Below are 13740 nucleotides of genomic sequence, written 5' to 3'. Positions count from 1 at the left end.
AAATCAAGATCGTATAGAAAAAAGGGAAAACGCCACAATCAACAAACACAAGACATCACAAGACATCAAGCACATATATATAGACAGCCAAGACCATCAGGGTATCAACATGAGCCGGCACGATAAATCAGTTCTTGAACTGATCCTCGGTCACACCCTTACCCATAGCAGCGGTACTGCTAACACCACCGGAGACCATCTTCAGCAGGTTATCAACGTAGTTAGCACCACTCCATTTCTGGTGGGTGACGACGTCAACGCCCTGCTCCATCTCCGGCTCCTGAACGAGCTCGCCGTAGGCGCGCATGCCGTTCTGGGAGAACGCCTTCGCGAACTGGTGCGAGATAAGCGCGGTAGTGTGCAATCCAGCCAGAGTGATGAACTGCCACGAGTAGCCGAGCTCGCCGAGACGCTTGATGTAGGTCTCCTGCTCGTCGCGGGGCATGGCCTTCTTCCAGTTGAAGGAGGGGGAGAGGTTGTAAGCGAGTCTGATGGGGTTTGTTAGTAAGGGTTCTAGTATACGGGAGAAACTCTGGAGGGAAAAAAAAAACTTACTTTTGCTCGGGCCACACGGCGTGAACACCATCGGCGAATTCCTTGGCCTGCTTGTAGTCGGGCAGCTTGCTCTCCATCCAGATGAGATCGGCGAAGGGAGCGTAGGCGATAGCGCGGTTGACGGCGCACTGGGTGCCACCCTGGTAGCGGTAGAAGCCCTCGCGGGTACGGGGGGATTCCCAGTTCCAGAAGATGTCGACGCCGGTGAGGCTCTTGGCGATGGCGCGGGATTCAGTGTTGCTCTTGCCCTTGGAGGCAGTGAGGTACTGGTCGATCAGGGCCTTCTTGTTGGCGTTGGAGCCGGCGTTGATAGTGTCGATGACAGCTTCGCTGAAGAGCTTAAGACCGGCCTGGGCGGTCCATTGGTCCTCAATTGCCTGCAGCTGAGCACCGTTCTTGCCGGCCTGCTCGGCAGCCACCATCAGGTCGTTAAGAGGCTGGATGCTTGAGTTTGTGGAGCCGACGATGAAGGCGTGGTCGCGGTGGTCGATGGTCGATGTGATGAGGGTGGCGGCCTCGGAGTCGGTACGAGCGATGGCCAGGAGGTCAGAGCCCATGATATCGGCCTGGGCACGGATGGCAACCAGACGGTTGATGTGCTCGCTGATGGGGACGAGGACCTTGCCGGCCATGTGGCCACACTTCTTTGTGCCGGGGGCCTGATCTTCGATGTGGATACCGGCGGCACCACGCTCGACGAACAGCTTGGTGAGCTTCATGACAGCGGTCAGACCGCCATGTCCGGTGTCAGCATCGGCGATAATGGGTCGCAGGTAGTCGACGTTGGCGACGTTTCCACGCTGGCCAGCGGGGGTAGTAACGCGCTCCTCGCGCTGTTTACGGTCATGGAAGAGCTGTGCCATGAACAGCTGGTTCACCTTGCGAGGCACGGTGTCCTGTGGAGTACTTGTAAGTATGCGCCAACTTTTGATATCGCCAGTATATTCAACCTACCATGGGGTAATCGGCCAGATCGGGAGAGGGCTCATCGGTTGACGAAGCAGTAGACGAACTCTGCCAGCCAGAGACGTAGATAGTATCGAGGAACTTGCACATTTGAGTGATCATGGTAGGCTCAAGACATCCGTAGGTGTAGCTGGCCTGCTTGTTCTATTCGTGAAGTGTATAGTTAGTATCTATAGAATCGTGAAGGGTCCACATTTCCCAGCTCAACTTACCTGGAAGTTTGATTCGACAATACCCCAAAGCTTCTTTGCTTGCACATTGGACGGGTAATCGATCTTCAGGTTACCACGCTTGGCCACAATCTGCTCGGCTGTGAAAGGCCGCTTGGTGTAGCGCCACCGAGAGTCCTTCCACCAGTTTTGAACGGCCTGGACCTCCGCCGCAAACTGGCGGTCCTCGTCTTCGTGTAGACCCATGACTTTTTGGTATAATACAGAAAAAAGGTACAAATATAGTTAGATAATATGTTCAGGCGTGGAAGTATCACGTCTGTTCCAATGATAGTCCAAATATAGACTGGAAGAAATGTAGAAAAGAAGATCGATGGTAAGAAGGGAATCGAAGCTATAATAAAAAAGAAGAAGCGATCACAAGCCAGAAAAACCCGGGGTACTTATTAAACATTTGAATGCGTCACAGTCGGTAAACGCTCGGCTCACCGGGACTCAGGCGAATACGTCCTAAATTCCCACTTGCCTAGGTACACTCTTTCTCAGCTTTCACGGGCAAAGCGCTCCGAAAGGCGGAAGGCGGGTACAACTGGGCTCGGAAGAGAGGATCCAGGCTTTGATGATCCTCGGTCTAATGGGACAACCCTTTGCCACTGCTGACTGGGCCAAATATTCCATTGGTGTGTCACGATAATCAGCATCTCACTAGAATGTAGAGAGCATTGTATTCTATGTGCATTTTGTCATCTTTTCCTCCTTGATTGTTCAAGTTGTTGTGATATTGTTTAATGTTCGATGTTCAAATGTTCAAATGTTTCAAAACCGGATGACGTCGACGACACATGCCATTACCGTGACAATACGAGATACAATTGTACGGTCATTTTCACGTGCATGAACTACATATTCGGAGCATCTTCATCACTTGGGAATAGTCTCAAATAGACCAAAACCTCTTCGTAATACTCAGCTATACGTGCTACAGCTTGGCCAATTAGAAAAACCACCACCATTTGGAGGGAAAGACTGTCCAGAGAAGAATGTCTGCCTAAGTCATCCTTGCCGTCTTGTCATGCCCCGGTATTCGACGGGTCTCCACCAGGCAATCCTCCAGACGTTTACCTGCACCACAATCTAATGTATTCGGCAATTTCTCGGTTTTCATATCTTCAATTTCCAAACTATCTATGTTATACCCATAGAGGTAGATCCAATTAGTATGCTGGAAGCAACAAGCTACACAATCCACCATCCTCACGGTAATCCTTCACTAGATAGTACAATATACCATCCATACACTCGGATATATCTCCGCGACCTAGTATCGACACGAATATAGGCCGGGAAACATGATACTCCCAGATTACCTACACATGCATCTATCCAATCGTAGGAGATCCACCGTATTGATCGAAGGAAAAATGACTCAAAACCGCCCTACGAGTTGGACCTCGGCACAACTGAGCTCTGCCAAACTAACCGCATACAGCGCCGATAAGACATGTAGATCAGGAACTAACTATACAAATGAAACTAGGGGTCTGGAACAAGAACATGAAACCATGTATCTTTGGATCCCGGGTAAGAGATTTAAAGAGAACATCCCTACTAGTCTTCTGTACCGTACTTGTGCACTTATAACCCGAGTATATCGTGTGCCTCTCCCATGGATGAATATAAGATATCAGATAAGCTTGAATATGCTTAACGAGACAACGAGACACCAAACGACACTGTCCACACACCTATACAGAAATTCGAACAAAACGAATACTAAATGACCATTCAGAAACAAATACATACCCCCATACCCCAATTCCTTCAGCCCCAAAGCCCACGAGAACTACCTCGGGAAATTAAGGGATCCGCACCCGTTTATTATCGATCTCCTGTATGCGGAGAGCCCTATAATGACGCCTTCGGGATCTCTGGGGCGCGGTCTTTTTTCGGTCGGGGACCTGTTGCTCTGCCGAGGTATCCATCGGTGAATTTTCGCTTTGGTTCGGGTTGTGGTTCTGGGGTATACTCCAGTCAAGCTCGTTTGGCGGGGTCTCCATTTACTAGAAGTATATAATAGATCGCAGCATGCACGAAACATACATCTGCTAGCACATACCATACAGTGAAGCGAAGATATAAATTAACGTCCATTCTTTTTTATTTTATTGAGCTTCTCCTAGCAAAATGAAAGACTAAAAGCCAAGTCGTAACCGAAAACCAGCGCTAGACAGTATACACTGCCTGCTGATGTCCTGATCCAATATCTTGCTCACTTCTACCTGGGATTTTCTATTCTCGTTTTGGCTGCTCATGCTCACACAACCGGCGCAACAATTTTGACCGTAACAGGAACACAAAAATTCGAAATTCAATCAATATGCCTGAGCAACAACTGCCTTATGGTACGTCTCGTACGGAGTGATAGTTCCCAACGAGCGTCTCATGTGGGCATTGAGAATCTCCAGTCCGTAGACATAACTGGCATTCACCCAGCCGAATCTGTAATCGAATTAGTACCCAAGGTATCCACAAAAGGGGAAAAAGGAACAAGAACATACCCTTCACGCGGAGCTCCCTTGAAGTCCGTGCCTTGATTGCCGTACTCGGCATCGACCCGGTGCGGATCGATAGGACGAGTGACATCATACTTCTCCACGACAACGCCGTTGAAGTCAACAAACGCCTTGGTGATCATGTAAACCCACTTGTACGCCAGCCGCTCCGCCTCTTCCTGGTATCCGTAGCGGATGAAGGCCGTCCAGGCAAGCATCTGCTGCGGCGCCCAGCCGTATGGGTAATCCCACTGTCGGTTAGGGCGCTCCAAGCCCACTACACCACGCGACTCCTCAGTGCCAGAGACCAAGCCGCCGAACGCTTCAAAGCGGGGTAGGGCCCTTTCGACCATTATAGCTGCTTGAGCAGGAGAGGCGAGACCAGCCCACATTGCCCAGAAGGTAGTGGCGGTTTCGTATTCCGTGCGCTCCTTCTTGGCTGTATCATAGTCGAAGTACATGCCCTTCTCGGGGTTCCAGAGGAGCTGGTCCATGCGCTGCTTGCGCTTGCGCGCACGTCGGTCCCAGACTGCAGAGGACTCGGTTTCGATGTCCTTGGTTTGGGGGGTGCGGAACTCTGCTGGGATGGGGAGTCTATCGTTGAAGTGAACGCGGATGATCCGTGCGATGTCCACTTCGTATTTGTACAGCAGGGAATTGAGGTCGACTGTGGCGAGGTTTCCACACACGCCCTCCAAGCGGTAGCTGGTGTCGTGGCCGGACTCGCGGACAGCTCGGTCGTGCATGAAGTACTCGTCGAGTTTGGGCTCGACGATAGTCCGAGAGTTGTATGCCCTGACGAATTCATCAAAGGTCATTCCGTGCTTCTGGGCATATGGGCCGAGGATGTGCACGAAGTGAGAGGGCTCGGTCTCTGGGGGCACGCCCCAACCTTCGGGACGATACCGTGACAGACCAGACTCTGGATCAAGACGAGGCGCAGTAACCCAAACGCTGTTGTACTCCTTGATGGCAGCGAGGACAGCATTGCGCAGGAACTCCTTTGAATCGGGCTCGGTTTTGATTCTTTCGTAGACACGCAGTGCCATGTCGGTGAGGAAGGGCGGTTGCGAGCGAGTAAGGTAGTAAGATCGGTTTGCGTTGAGAATCTTGCCGTAGTGCTTGATCTCGAAACAGAAATTGATTACCATGCCCTTAGCTAGGTCGACGCGGTCGCTGACAAGCAATCCCAAGGACTCCATGTAGCTATCCCAACCGTACAGCTCGTTGAACCGGCCGCCCGGCACCACGAATGGCACACCGACCAGATCAGTCTCCCCGGTCGATTCGTTGAGCTTCTTCTCCATAGCCAGTGCAAGGAGGCCAGGCTTGTCGTTAAGTTCCATCACATAATCGGGCGTAATTACAGCCGGTAGCATCTGCACATCAAGACGCAGCTCGGGGTGATCTTTCGCAATCTTTTCATAGTATTCGAACTGCGTTGGAGCACCCGGCGGGATATAGATCCGAGGTCGTGGATCTGCAGTCCAATCTTTGGGGTCTCGACCTGCCACTTCAATGTTGGAGCCATCGATACGCCTTGTGAGGGCGTTCCAAAAGGAGTTCTTGATGAGACGAGATAGCCGCGCTACTGGATTTTCGCTCAGTCGTGCTTCATCAAGGATAATGTGCTTGCGACCGTAGTCTTTGGCAATTGTAAGCTCTTGGAGGAGGTTGGATAGCATGTATGTGCCCCGCACATCAACTCGCTTATGTCCAGATGATGCTGCAGTCCCGACCGATATCACCTACAACGATTAGCAGCCGTCCTCGAGTGTTAAGACACCAGCAAGCATACCTTAGGTCCCAAGTCTTCGATGGTGATCTGCATATTCTGATCCGTATCTTCCTGCTTCAACAGAGCCGCAAGTGTCTCTTCCACCTCAATAAGGAACTTCCGAGGTTGTCCTGATGCCTCATCTGTCCACTGCTGTCAGCTCTTGCACTAACCGCATATCCGACATATTTATAACAAGCATACCGTGACTACCACGTCGAGAAGGCAGGGTTCCAAAGAATTGATTGATGTCTTCGCGGCTGTAGTCGTTCAAACCCTGTACCCAGTCAAAGATAAGCTTGATGTACTTTCTACCGCGGGGTACCGGTCAGGTGTTATGGCTGCTTACCACCGAGAATGCACGTCTTCTCGCCTTGAACTTTTTGATATTATCCTCCTTGCCATAGTAGACATCTGGATTGGAGAAAGGATCAGTGGAGCTGGAACCAGACCGGGTACGCCCATCTGACGAGCTCATGGTCTGTGTGGCGGAAGGTGAATAGAGGGCACAATTTGAAATTCAAATGTGCGTTACGCAAGGTTGCGTCCACACCGACTATTCCTGGTAGTCGAGAAACTTAAAGCAGCAAGTACAGGCGCTCCAATGGGCCTGATATAGAATGATGACCTAGGCAATTCTGCTCCAATGGTACGACCTGATCAGAAAAGTCAGGGGATCCTTGTGTGGCGATTAATACAGTCTCAGACTCAAGGGATGTGTGAAGCTGTAAAATGGATGAGAGATGATAGTGATAGAGAAACTTCGATACAAAAATATTGTTATGAACCTGGCAGAGAGGTGGAAATGAAATGACGGCATTCACATTGATGATGTCGCCGCTCCACTTATGTTGCCGCTCCAGAGCTGATAAGCCTTTCGATAACAATTTTAGAAACAATTCGAAGGCGAGGCGGAGATGCGATGTATAAAAAAGCAAATATAATCACTGCCAATCTTTGCTAAAACCAGTGACTCAAAATCAAGATTGTTGTGGCTTGGACGCATTCATTGGAATGTTAGGGATTCTTTTCCGAATCTCAGCGCGGAGTATACGCTTAAATTCTCATCTAACAAAAGAACATCAAGAATGCTTGTGCTAACACAGCTATTTACAGAATATATCCAAAGTAGCATTCATACAATTTCTCACAGCTTGGCAGAGACAGCACTTCCGCCGTCGAGCGTGATAGTAGCGCCGTTCACAAATGCACCGGCACGGCTACTCAAGAACAAGCAAGACCCAGCCACATCCTGCGGGGTTCCAATGCGACCCAGAGGCACACCAGCCCTGATAGTATCACCGAATGACTCCAAGGTAGCGGCCATCATCTTACTTTCGAAAGGACCACAGGCTAAGGTATTAGAGCTGCAAACCGAATCAGTCCTCCATACACAAACACAAAGAGAAGAGTAGATATACTTACGTAACGTTTCGCTTGCCCAGGTGGTTGGCGAGCACCCGGCTCAAGTGGTGCAGACCGGCCTTGCTGGAACTGTACGCGAATGTCTCGAGCGAGGGAACACGGAGTCCATCAATGCTGCCAATATTGATAATGCGAGAAGGATCCTCCGGTGTAGCCGCCTTCTCCAGGAGCGGTGTAACGAGCTGGGTCAGGTCGAAGACACGGTGGAGGTTGAGAGTGAGGACTCGCGTGAAGGCCTCGGAGGGGTATTCATCGTAGGGGGCGCCCCAGTTCGAGCCGGAGTTGTTGACGAGGACGTGGAGCTCTAGAAGAAAGAGCCATGTTGTTAGAAATGATATAATTGTCCATCGGATGTGGTGTCTTACTGCCTTCACGCTTGCCCAGCTCCTCGGCCAGCTTCTTCACGTCCTCGAGCTTATAGAAATTGGCCGGAATGGCGTGGGCTTTGCCCTTGCCTAGGGCATTGAGCTCCTTGGCTGCTTGTTCGCATGCCTTTGCATCACGGGATGAGATGTAGACAGTGGCACCGTTTGTTACATAGCCCTCTGAGATCATGCGACCGATGCCTTTGGCTCCACCGGTGACTAGCACCACTTTGCCCTGCGGGCGCGTTAGAATGGTCGGAGAGGTAGAGTACGTAGAGATCTAACCTTGACGTTGAAAAGATTTGCGGAATCCATTGTAAATTTGTGATTTAGACTTAATACACCAAAAGAATTAAAGACAGGAGGCTACTTTTGTTACATCTCCCCCTCGTAGCTCCCCCGTTACACCCCATACCCGAAGCCGAGATGACTTGGTGAATCAGCCGAGGCACGCGGACCTGGAATATCTTTGGACCGATGATTAGACACTAGTCCTATTTGGGGCTCAACTTAGGGCAACATCGTCAGGGTTTCGCGGGGTCTCTTCTCGAGGTGTTTAGGCTATTTTCGTTCATAGCATATACCCCCATTACAATAGACTTGTTTGTTCTGTTTTCGCTTCGTTATTTCATAATGGACGACCTTCTATCAAAACACCGCAAAGAGCAAAAAGATCTCCAAGGGCGGATCACGCAAAAGAAAAAGTCCGCCACCAAGAAAACTCGCAAAGGAATCAACGATGAATGCGAGCGACTGCAGCGCGATCTGTCCGAGAAACAACAGGCCGAGATCGCACAATTAAATGGAGACCCGGCTGAAGGTCTCGAAAACCTCAGTCTGGAAGATGATCAACCGGCAGATGACGAAGACTCAAAACAAGATAAACCCACCGAGGAGCCACAAGAAGCAGAACCAACAGCCGAATCCACCCCAGAGCCTTCCTCAGCATCTAACTCAAGAAAGCCAAATCGCCAAAAAGCCCGTCTCGCGCGGCGTGCAGCTGAGCAAGCCGCGCAGTCAGCCGCCGCAGCAGAAGAAGCCGCCACCCAAACAAACTACAGAGGCAATGAACAGGAGGTCATGGACGCTGTATTCAAGAAGCTGGGTCTGAAGGAAATAGAAGTGACTCCGGATGGACACTGTCTCTACTCGGCGGTCGCCAAACAACTCGACGAGTCCGGACTCGGCTTGCGGCCGGACCCAAGCCGAATCGTCCTCCAGCCCTCAACACAGTCACGCATCGACACAGTCGCCTCTCCACAACACGACGGCTACCGAGCTGTTCGAGCTGTGACAGCAGATTTCATTATGGAACATAAAGAGGACTTCGAGGCGTTCATGGAAGAGCCCCTAGAGTCATACACCCGGAAGATCAAATTGACTGCTGAGTGGGGAGGGCAGTTGGAGCTGCAGGCGATTGCCCGAGCATACGGTGTGGAAATCAACGTTGTACAGAAGGATGGGCGGCTGGAGAAGATCGAGTCCGGTGACAGCGACAGCTTCGACGAGGAAGAGAAGCGCAAACGCGTTATCTGGCTCGCTTACTACCGCCACACCTACGGACTCGGCGAACACTACAATGCCCTTGTGAAGAAGTCCTAGGCTACTCAGATCTACACAATCTCATTTCTGCCTTGGCCTTTTCAGTAGAGGCCTGACTGTGCCATTGCAGATCTATTTTTGCCTGGGGGGTTTCGGCAGATCTAGTTACGACGACGCCAGATCGAGACTCGGTCATGGATCACCCCGTTCTCGCCCTGGCCTACCTCGTGCGTGCGCTCTGGTTTCCAGTACGCCACTCTTTCCAAGCCGTCTTTGCTCGGTGCCCGTAAAGGCTCGTGCTTGACGACGCCTTTAGCGTCGTAGGGGACTTGTTCTCCGGGGTGACTCAGGTGTGCCACGTACGCTTCCGATGGAGAGGCATACGGGGGCCCTGGGGCTTGGGGATCCTTGTGACGGGGGAACTCGAGGCAGATCAAATTGCCTGTTGGCGAAGGGGCCAGAAGCTGGGTCTGTCGGAGCGCCCATTTGGGTCGCATTGACGGTTCCAGAGCACAGAAGAACTGCATGATAGTTAGCGTGAGAACAGTGAACATAGCAACATGATATATAGACAAAAGCAGATACAATATTTTTGTTATCGAATCCCGTGGCTGTATTCCCGCATTGCGATGAATCTCACAGCATGGATAAACACATACAAGCAGCAACACAAGGGGAAAAAGGAATCCATACCGTGTAATCATAAATAATATCAAATCCATTCAAGGGGACACCAATCTCCTTCAACCAAGCATCATCGAAGAAGTCACCCTGGATCCAAGTAACCTTTCCCGTGCCGACAGTTTGATCCCGGACGCGATACCAACTGGCATTATCACTCTCCTCCTTCTTGCAAGCATCAACCGCCGCAGCGCTATACTCGAGGCCATAAGCATCGTAGCCAAAGCTTGCCAGCAAGAGGACATCGACACCTCTCCCGCACCCAGGAACGAGAGCCTTCCGTCTATACGACTGGCCCTGTGCATCAGTGGCAAGAGGCGCGCCAATTGTCGGGCGCTGCTTAACGAGAGTGTCTTCCAGGGCGGGATTGGGGAATCCTCGATCCCAGGGTAGATTGTCACCCTTGTCCCAAAGGGAAGCCCAGCCCTCGACGTATTTGTCGCCCTTGTATTGGGAAAGGTGGGCCTGCACCTCTTTTGGGTTGATGTTGGTTTGCATTTGGAATGGTTATGTTGGTTTTTGATCTTTGATGTGGTCTTCACGGGGTGATGTTCTTCTTAGGTGTTGAGAGGGATGCGGTGGAGTACACCGTCTTTATGCCATGTTGACCTCGGGGGTCCATTGCCCAGTCTACTAGGCTTATTAATCACCTCCTTGCTGCTCTGGGGCCCTCTTAAGGTCCACCTGGGTTGGAGAGAATGATCCGGTGGCGTATAAACAGGAATGTTTCTGGATTGTTCGAGTTCCACCCTCTGTTCTTGGTGACAGTTCTGTCATATAATCATGGCAAGTCCACCATCACCTAACTACCACAACGCCGGGATCTGTCCTATAGTATTAATCGGGGCAGACCTACCACCTACCTACCACAGGTGTATGCGGCATGTAGATGGTGGGACAATATTTGGTAGATGGACTTGGTAAGTGGACTGACGATAATAGTAAGACTCTGGGGTATATGGATATTTATTGACAGCTATGGTGACGTCCGGGGAAAGCAGGGGTAATAAGCGAAAGCCAAGAGATGTCTATTACGACAGCTAAATACTTTCTGGTGCCATCGGAATGTTTCATATTTTGTTCCATCATAGATTTTGTTTTATCATGTTTTATCATAGAACATCTAGACCACCGTAAAGTCTCTAATCTCTCTCGGGATGGAGTCGCCTTCAGGATTTGCCGACGGAAGACCGGCACACTCACACTCAACGATGACTGGCTCTATAAGCCGGCTTGTATCTTAATAGGATAGAGAACATGCACTAGCGTTGGTATGTCGGATAATAATCCAGCCCTGGTACCCTACCTAGGTACCCTAAAGTGCAAGAGATAATATTATTAGCTACACTCGGTCGCTGTCGGTAGTTGTCGGTCAAATCTCCAAATGCATTCTGAGTTTTTTTTTTCTATTCTCTCACTTTTATTCTTTTTCCTGAGGCAGATCAAATACATTCAAACCTTGTAACTACATTCTTGCTGATCTTAATAGGCATATCAGTGGGATAGATCGACGCTCCTTGCAAGGAAGGTGCCCAAGTGGTTACTTGCAGGGTTCAGGGCTGTTTACTGTTGAAACTTGACTTCACTCTTGTACAAAGTACAGCTTTATGCGACTTATTCTTTTGGATTCAGATTGATTTTATGTTCAATTGGCAAAAGTTGCATTTTCCCCCATCACATACATCCAATATGCACGGGCAGTCTGAGGCAGAAGGCATCGCATCCTCGGACAGCAGAGAAAATCCAACGATCATAGCCGAGTACGCCGAGACAAAGTCCGAGGTTAATAATGATACCCACTCCCTATCGGGTGCCTCCAGCAATACCGCCGATGAAGAACATGATCCAGAGGATCCTCCACGCCTAGAACGCCAGCTGACGGAGGTTGGTCCTCCCATCAAGGTCGCCCGACTCAAGCGCAGAGGCTTGTTCGGCCAGTTGGCATTGGTGGCAGAGGTCGAAAATCCGAAGACATACACTCGCCGAATGAAATGGTTCATCACATTTGTTGTCGCTCTTGCCGGAGCCACAGCACCAATGGGCAGCGCGATCTTTCTCCGTGAGTCTTCAATCACAAATAGGGTATTCCTCGGATCATCTCTAATCAATCTTCTATTAGCTTCATTATCACAAGTCACCAAGGAGTTGAATACGACAACCACCATCACTAATCTGTCGATCGCGTTGTACATGCTGGCCATGTCGATATTCCCATTGTGGTGGTCATCATTCAGCGAGCGACTTGGCCGACGGACCATCTACCTGGCTTCTTTTGCTCTCTTTGTGGTATTTAACTGTCTTTGCGCCATCTCGAATTCTATCGGAATGCTGGTTGTGATGCGGATGTTGAGCGGTGGCGCCTCTGCTTCTGTCCAAGCGGTTGGTGCTGGCACCATCGCCGATTTATGGGAACCTAGGGAGCGAGGACGGGCTATGGGTATCTTCTATCTAGGTCCATTATGTGGACCCTTGTTTGCGCCCATTGTCGGTGGTCTCCTAGCTCAGCGCTGGGGATGGCGGAGCACCATGTGGTTCCTCTCGGCATTTGGTGCTCTCACTCTCATCTTTATCTTGTTCGCCCTTCCCGAGACGTTGGCCGTGCAAAAGCCTGTGTTGGCTGAACTGGAGGACGACGAGGATCCAGCTATCAACCGCCCGTTGAGTCGAGTCTCGTCGCAGCAGGTTGTTCGGTCCACCGCAAGGTGGCTTAAGACGATGAAAATGATCTTCATTGATCCGCTCAAAATCATCCTCTACCTCCGATTCCTTCCTGTCCTTCTCAGTGTGTACTATGCCAGTGTTGCCTTCGGTTCTCTGTATGTCCTCAATATCAGCGTTGAGCATACCTTCGCACAGGAACCGTACAACTTCTCCACCATCATCGTTGGTTTGCTGTACATTCCCAACTCACTGGGCTATATGGTTACTAGTATCTTTGGAGGCAAGTGGATGGACAGTATCATGCAACGGGAGGCGAGAAAGGCAAATCGATACGACGAGAAAGGCAGACTGGTACTACGACCAGAAGATCGAATGCGTGAGAATGCATGGCTTGGTGCTTTCATGTACCCAGCAGCCCTGATTTGGTATGGTTGGGCGGCGGAGAAGGGAGTCTTCTGGCTTGTCCCGGTATGTACACTCCCAATATAGCCCCCATGATACATTAGTAGCACTCGCTAACTCCGACAGATGATTGCCAACTTCTTCTTTGGTATGGGCTCCATGCTCATTTTCAGTATGGTAACCACCATGCTCACCGAATTCATGCCGAAAAAGTCCTCGGAGGGTGTAGCTCTCAACAACTTCATGCGAAACATCTTCTCCTGCGTCGGTTCCGTCGTCACTGCCCCGATCATTGGCGGCATCGGCAATGGGTGGCTCTTCACCATCCTCGGCCTTGTCAGTTTTGCGAGCAGCTCCGTCATCTTCTTGATGAGAGTCAACGGCCCCAAGTGGAGAAAGACTCTGGATGCACACATGCGGGCATGAGTTGGTTTTGTTCTGCATTACCAGGTTGCATTTTATCTCCGGCGTTCGAGCACATTTTTATAGTAATTCTTTGGGGCTTGGCAAGGGCCTGGTATAAACACAATTGGTGTCGGTAACAACCTTTCTCCGTTTTGGGCATACGTCTCACCAAAATAAAATATCCTTACCTTACTCTGTCTTTGACGATGTAAGACATGAATAATCTGATTTATTTGTCA

The 13740-nt window shown here is 50.4% G+C and overlaps 6 protein-coding genes across 6 annotated transcripts; 2 read left to right on the top strand and 4 right to left on the bottom strand.

Annotated features, from left to right (window-relative positions):
• Positions 1-127: 127 nt before the first annotated feature.
• Positions 128-1937, bottom strand: N7455_012374 (isocitrate lyase 1; the record flags this gene model as incomplete). The annotated part of the gene is made up of 4 exons (XM_040952653.2): positions 128-488; positions 556-1451; positions 1510-1665; positions 1734-1937. 4 exons carry the CDS (start codon positions 1935-1937, stop codon positions 128-130), a joined length of 1617 nt encoding a protein of 538 aa, XP_040816731.1.
• Positions 1938-4063: 2126 nt separating this feature from the next.
• N7455_012373 (alpha,alpha-trehalase) lies at positions 4064-6498 on the bottom strand (the record flags this gene model as incomplete). Its single annotated transcript, XM_040952792.2, has 5 exons — positions 4064-4190; positions 4250-5991; positions 6042-6163; positions 6225-6297; positions 6370-6498. The coding sequence occupies 5 exons, from the start codon at positions 6496-6498 to the stop codon at positions 4064-4066; spliced, it is 2193 nt and encodes a 730-aa protein (XP_040816716.2).
• A 542-nt stretch (positions 6499-7040) lies between these two features.
• N7455_012372 (short chain dehydrogenase/reductase family) lies at positions 7041-8211 on the bottom strand. Its single transcript, XM_040952646.2, has 4 exons — positions 8096-8211; positions 7811-8045; positions 7446-7749; positions 7041-7387 (listed from the first exon to the last, which is right to left on the bottom strand). The coding sequence occupies exons 1-4, from the start codon at positions 8123-8125 to the stop codon at positions 7168-7170; spliced, it is 789 nt and encodes a 262-aa protein (XP_040816738.1). The 5' UTR covers positions 8126-8211; the 3' UTR covers positions 7041-7167.
• Positions 8212-8443: 232 nt separating this feature from the next.
• Positions 8444-9412, top strand: N7455_012371 (deubiquitinase OTU2; the record flags this gene model as incomplete). The annotated part of the gene is made up of 1 exon (XM_040952586.2): positions 8444-9412. The coding sequence occupies one exon, from the start codon at positions 8444-8446 to the stop codon at positions 9410-9412; it is 969 nt and encodes a 322-aa protein (XP_040817014.2).
• Positions 9413-9513: 101 nt separating this feature from the next.
• On the bottom strand, positions 9514-10531 carry N7455_012370 (putative thiol methyltransferase; the record flags this gene model as incomplete). The annotated part of the gene is made up of 2 exons (XM_040952566.2): positions 9514-9873; positions 10046-10531. The coding sequence occupies 2 exons, from the start codon at positions 10529-10531 to the stop codon at positions 9514-9516; spliced, it is 846 nt and encodes a 281-aa protein (XP_040816733.2).
• Positions 10532-11458: 927 nt separating this feature from the next.
• On the top strand, positions 11459-13522 carry N7455_012369 (MFS transporter; the record flags this gene model as incomplete). Its single annotated transcript, XM_040952743.2, has 3 exons — positions 11459-12092; positions 12153-13162; positions 13223-13522. Exons 1-3 carry the CDS (start codon positions 11675-11677, stop codon positions 13520-13522), a joined length of 1728 nt encoding a protein of 575 aa, XP_040817002.2. The 5' UTR covers positions 11459-11674.
• Positions 13523-13740: the final 218 nt, after the last annotated feature.

This window comes from Penicillium solitum (genome assembly GCF_028829755.1).
Source record: "Penicillium solitum strain IBT 25940 chromosome Unknown utg000009l_segment0_segment0, whole genome shotgun sequence".
NCBI classification, from domain to species: Eukaryota; Fungi; Ascomycota; class Eurotiomycetes; order Eurotiales; family Aspergillaceae; genus Penicillium; species Penicillium solitum.
Note: the sequence above shows the minus strand (reverse complement) of the source record. Positions and strands in the feature narration are given on the sequence as shown.

What these genes read in the sequence shown, in the direction of transcription:
- N7455_012372 (XM_040952646.2), bottom strand. Translation starts at nt 8,125, where the DNA reads ATGGATTCCGCAAATCTTTTCAACGTCAAG. An exon ending in GCTGGGCAAGCGTGAAGGCA is followed by an intron (nt 7,750 to 7,810) that starts GTAAGACACCAC and finishes TCTTTCTTCTAG; the next exon opens with AGCTCCACGTCCTCGTCAAC. An exon ending in CTGGGCAAGCGAAACGTTAC is followed by an intron (nt 7,388 to 7,445) that starts GTAAGTATATCT and finishes TTCGGTTTGCAG; the next exon opens with CTCTAATACCTTAGCCTGTG.